This window comes from Echinops telfairi, unplaced genomic scaffold (genome assembly GCF_000313985.2).
Source record: "Echinops telfairi isolate 266 unplaced genomic scaffold, ASM31398v2 ScPeMD7_31;HRSCAF=116, whole genome shotgun sequence".
Classification (NCBI taxonomy): domain Eukaryota; kingdom Metazoa; phylum Chordata; class Mammalia; order Afrosoricida; family Tenrecidae; genus Echinops; species Echinops telfairi.
In genome coordinates this window covers 61,121,492-61,127,053 of record NW_022103928.1, presented here as the reverse complement: position 1 = coordinate 61,127,053, position 5,562 = coordinate 61,121,492, and the positions used below count along the sequence as shown (strand labels likewise).

General features: G+C 60.6%; 1 protein-coding gene across 11 annotated transcripts in view; it reads left to right on the top strand.

Moving 5' to 3' along the window:
• ATP2B2 (ATPase plasma membrane Ca2+ transporting 2) overlaps window positions 1–5,562 on the top strand; it is a 280,408-nt gene that overhangs the window by 244,986 nt on the left and 29,860 nt on the right. For all 11 annotated transcript variants that reach the window (XM_004702241.2, XM_004702240.2, XM_045289964.1 and 8 more), the window contains 2 exons: window positions 4,162–4,341; window positions 4,506–4,593. In XM_004702241.2, the coding sequence (XP_004702298.1) occupies window positions 4,162–4,341; window positions 4,506–4,593 (268 nt within the window). The remainder of the gene's footprint in view (window positions 1–4,161; window positions 4,342–4,505; window positions 4,594–5,562) is intronic.

The window sequence follows — 5,562 nt, the reverse complement described above, 5'->3', positions numbered from 1 at the left end:
AGACTCACAAAACACATGCAATGATGCTGAATGCAGGAAGATCACAGGCCAGTGGGTGCAAAGTCTTGTGGATCCAGTGGCAGTGGAAGCATCTCGGCGCTGGTGTGGGTCTCCACGTGGCTCCTCCAGCTCCAGGGCTCTGTCACAGCTCTGCGTGTCTTGTCGTCAGGAATACCAAGCAGAGTCTGTGTGTCCCAAGTTCAGTGAGTTGTTTATCTCCGTAGCATCTCCAAATGAGGTCATCAAGCAGCAACCTGAGTGACAGGCTAGACCCCACCTCTTCACTCTTGACGGTGGCACCCGATGATGTAACGACCACACTACTAACAAGCTGCTTCCCCCGTGTGCCTCAGTTTCTCCAACTGTGAGATGGGAGGATGGCCTGTCCCTTCTGGCACCTCTGGAAGGTTAAGCCTCATGCCCCTCTGGTCGTCTTCAGTCAGTGCGTGCCTATGGGTGGCCTTTCCTCTGGGCTCAGCCCGCCCTCCGGTCATGTATTTACAGGGTGTAAACTCTACCTGAGGAGCCGGTGGCCCGTGGGTTAAGCCAGCCCTCGCAGAACCCTTGTGCCCTAGTTCCCCCCTCAAGGGCAGCTCAGCCCCCAGTCTCCAGAGAGTGTCAGGGGTGCCTGTTACCTTCTCCGGGGAAACTGAGGCCCAGTCAGGGAGGGGCCCTCAGGCCCACACTCCCTCGGAGGTCCTTTACACCGGTTCAGCCTCGTATTGCCCCCAACAAACACGGGCTTTAAACAGACCGACAACCCCACCCCCACCCCACCCCCCATGCGTTCTCCCTGCAGAAGCCCGCAGGACAGAAAAGGGAGGTCCCCTCAGTGCCCTCGTCCCTTTGGGTGTGCGCAGCCATGGGGGCATCGGTCTGGGTCTTGGCTGGGTTATGGGAGTGCGGGGGCGTGGGGGGGGGGCTAGTCACAGACAACGGCCGTCACCAGAAACAGCAGATGTTTGGTGGCTTGTATTGAATGAAAACAGGAAGCACCCATTTCCTGGCTGTTTTCCCTCGGAAAGAAACATCTAGGACAATTTTAGCAAAAGACACTCTCCTCCGCCCCCCCCCCAATTTTTACAAGTATTTATTTGTGGGAAAAGATGACTCTCGGCTGCTAGTGGGGTGGGGCCTGAGTCTTACTCATCTCCGTCCCCTCCGGGCCAGAGCTCGTGCGGTGTCTGCTGGTGAACGGGAGCCAGAAAGGGCTGGCACGGCACAGGGCCACCCCACTGTGGGCTTAATGGACAGAGAGCATGTAGGGTGGGAGAGGGGTGAGAGGGAGCAGGACTGGGGCAGGGGGGGTGGATTCCACACAGAGGGAGCTGCGTGGGCGAAGGCACTGTGGTAGAGAGAGCTTTGAGCCAAAGGTGGTGGGCCTGCAGGACCCCATCTCAGCATGAAACCACGTACCAGGAGCCAAGTGTCAGGGGTCCAAATGTCCATGCTGACCCTCCATCCCCGCCTCCGAGCCCTGTACCTCCACACACAGCCCCTGCCCCCGGGGGAAAGCCTGCTCTCCCAGCACCCCCTCCCACTCCAGGCAGTGACCCTCAGAGCAAGACAGCAGAGCGCCCGCCCCAGCCCTCCACCTGCTGCACCCACCCCTCTCAGAGCAGGAAGACCACCAGGCCACAGGGCCAGCATCTCCAGCACCTGTCAGACCCGGCAGCCCCGTGACTCTTGCCCCTGTGCCTTGTCTCAGAAGGCCACCCCGTGCCCGTTTACAGACAAGGACGTCTCGGTTGCTGAGGGTCCTGACTCGGACCTGACTGCCCCCCCCCACCCCCCTCCACTAGGGTGCTGGGACTCTCCCTCCCCAGGCAAGGCCTCCTTCCTGCCTCCAGGCAGCTTCTGCAGGAGCCGGAGGGAAGTGTCAGGACACACAGTCTCCTCCTTTCTGAGGAAGGGCAGGGGGCGGGAGTGGGAAAGCAAGCAGAAAGAAGCCATTCAGAGAGCCTTGGGGCTGGAGCCTGTAAAACCCAGCTCTGCTCCAGTGCCTGGAGGAACAGCCCCGGTCTCTGGTTCCAGAACCTTCCTGCCTCGGCTCCTCTTCAGCACTATGGCCAGGCCTGGCAGCAACACCCCCACCCCCACCCTGGGTGCCACCTGGAACAATTCTCCATTCTGTCGTCCCAGCCCAGGGCCTGGCCCCAACATCACTTCCTCTGGGAAGTTCTCACGGACCTCTCACCCCCACCCGTGCATCCCACAGCCTGGGTCAGACCTGTACTGGAGGCCCTGTGTTTGCACCCCACCCTTGGGAGTTAGAAGCACGCAGCTCTTGCCCGGAGTAGCCGTTCCATTCTGTAGAAAGAGCAGAGTGAAAGAGTAAGTCACTAGACTGGCCCCCTCACCCCTGGCATGAAGTAATCCTCAGAAGGCTGGTCCCCCATCTGGGGTGGGCGGCAGAGGCACTCGGGGGCCTGGGAGGAGCAGCACGTTCAATGGCCCGTTCCAACTCCGAGTGTCTTTAAGCAAAACCCCAAACCAAACTCATTACCATCGGCCTGACTCCGACTCATCGCGACTGCGGGGCCGGGAAGACCTGCTCCTGTGAGAGTCTGAGACTGCAACCCTTTACAGGAGCAGGAAGCCTCCTCTTTCCCTCAGGGAGCCCCTGGTGGTTTCGAACTGCTGACCTTGAGGTTAGCAGCTCAATGCTCCACCACAGTGCCACTAGGGCAAGCCTAACCTAAACCCCTCTGTCAGGCGTAAGAGTTAGACAAGGTGTCTATCCCCAAAGAGCAGGACTCTTACCCATCCTCTGGGGCAGGTGACCGCAGGGGCTGCCGTGTTCGGTTACCGCCGAGTGTGAGGACGTCGGCAATAAACTGTGCAGAGGGCATCTCGGACAGGCCCGTGCCCTCGCCCTCGGGCTCCGTAAAAAGAGGCCACAGTTGGTTTGTGAGCTCGGCTATGGCATGAGGCCTTGCTCGCGTGGCCCCTGAACCCCGAGCCAGAGTCCAGGAAGGCTCGTTCGCAGAACCCAGGGTGCAGGCTGCTGGAGGCCGCACATCTTGCGCCCGGTGGCCCGTTCCATGTTGGCAGGTTGCTCCCCCGTGGCCGCAGGGCCTGCCTTGAAGACAAACCCTCAGCCCAAGCCAAATCCCACTCACAGCAGCTCTCGGCGGGGGCTCCTGGACCCTAAGTCTTTACAGGAGCCTCCTCTTCCTCCGGACAGACCAGCTGGACCGGCCCCCTGACCTGGCCCTGCAGCCTGTCCCTCCGACCTCATTGGAGGATGGGTGGCCACATCCCGGCAGGGGGAGCCCTAGGGGATAGTGACTCCTGACAAGGAAGAAGGTAGTGGAGGGGTGAGGGCGGGGGAGCAGGGAGAGGGCTGGCAAGGAAACCCCACTGGAGATGAGGGTGGAGGTTTACGCCGACCCACCAAGGCCCCTCTGAGGAAAGGCCTGAAGATCTACTTTTGGGAAGCCGGTCACTGGAAACCTCTGCAGGGACACAGTTCTTCCTGACCCGCGGGGCCAGCCTGGGTCAGAGTAGACTTGATTTGACAATGGTTCACTGCCGGCCTGACCCACAGCTCTAGAGGGGCAAATCCTGGAGGGGTTGGGGAGGGCCTTGATGGCTTCCAAGGAGCTGGCTCTGCCCTGACCTGATCGGCTCAGACATCTGTCACTCCAGCCAGGAGAACAGGCCAAAGCCCTTCCTCTTTATATTTTACCTGAGCATCACCGTGTGCATGGATCCCAAGTCTGTATCACCTTCTGACACACAACGCCCCATCAACGTCGCTTCCAAAACCTGAGAATTCAGCCCGGGGCACCCGTCGCCCGGTTGACAGAAACTGGGTGTGAATGCAGCCGGGTCAAGTCCACAGTTCACGTGCACCAGGGAGGCCACTGGACTTGCCTGAGGCCAGGGCACAAGGGGCTCTGCATGGAGCCCTTCTTAAAGCCCTGGTCCAAGTCAGGAGTTCCGTTGGTCTCATCCCTGGCCAGGCTGACGGTTGATGGCAGGTGGCTGTCGGGCACTGTGCCACAGGACTCTGAGACCGACCATAGCAGGGTTCAACTGGCTACTGATCAATAATGCCTGCCGCAGGCATGAGAAGGGAGGGGGCGGCCGTGTAGTGGCCGTCTGGGTCCTTACAGAGAAGTGCTTTCCCTGCTTAGCGCCTGCCCTCTTGACCAGGTCCCGGAAGCCATCCGCAAGTGCCAGCGGGCTGGCATCACGGTCCGCATGGTGACCGGTGACAATATCAACACGGCCAGGGCGATCGCCATCAAGTGTGGCATCATCCACCCTGGGGAGGACTTTCTGTGCCTGGAGGGCAAGGAGTTCAACCGGAGGATCCGGAACGAGAAGGGGGAGGTAGGTGCTCAGAGGGGGGTGCTGGCATGGGGGCTGGGCGCTGGGGGCTGCTCGGAAGCCAGCCAGTGTGCTGCAGACGGGAAAGGGCTCAGAGAGGCTGGGCAAGTCCCCTCCCTCCTCTGGCCGCTCCCCAACCACCCCCCTCCCCCCAAATCCCTCTCCAGATTGAGCAAGAGCGAATCGACAAGATCTGGCCCAAGCTGCGGGTGCTGGCCCGATCCTCTCCCACCGACAAGCACACGCTGGTCAAAGGTAAGGCAGGCTGGGGCCACCCGCACGCCCCCAGGGCTTCTTCGCACGTCACCAGAAGGTTCTGCCAGGGCCAAGGCCCTATCCTGGGGTTCCCACACCGGGGCCCCTGTGGACTCAGCCCCTTGGCGGCCTGGAAAGCCTCCGTGGTCCAGAGTCTCTCCCAGTCCTCCACGTCTGCAGCAATCCGGGAGACCTGGTGCTTATGGGTAGCCAAAGCTCATGGCTGTAGACCCGACACGGCCCACAGACAGGTTTTGCCTGGCCAAATGGGGCCTTTGTTTTATGCTGAGTTCTAATCACTTTATACACACCCTGCACCCTTCCCTAGCACCTTGAACTCTCCTGTCTCCTGGGTCCATCTTGTTAGCCTGGCCCCACAAGTTTGTGAGCCTGAGGTGCTGGGTCAGTCTGACCCCCAGGGCCCACTGCCCCATGCTACGGCCAGAACCCTATCCTGGTTCTTGGGAAGCCCCCTCCCCAGCAGCGCTGGGAGGCCTGGGGCTTGCAGTCTCACAGCCGTGGATTCAAACCCCAGCTCTGCCACGGACCTGCTCTGGGACTTGGTTCTCCACCTGTAACGTGTCTTGGGGGTGAGCCGTTGGCTTCTGGTGGAGATCGTCAAGGCCACGGCCAGTGACCTATGAGACAGAGGAGCCTGCCCCGCCCCTTACAGCAACTGAAGTGATTCCAGAGCCCTGTGTGTCCTTTGCACAGATCTAATCACTGTGATTGGAATCGTGTCCTTAAAAGGTGTTCAGGTTTACTCAGAGTCACCGGTACGCACCGAAAGAACTGCAGGTGCCAATCAAGCCCCTGTTTGCTGACCGCCGGGCGAAGGGGTCTCCGACTCCTCTCCCCCAGCTGCATCTCCAAGGAGGGCATTGGTGCAGGCAGGTCTCGCCCGGGGACAGACACACAAAAAATAGGATCCTGGCTACCCCGGCAGGAGGCTGCTGCCCCTACCACCCC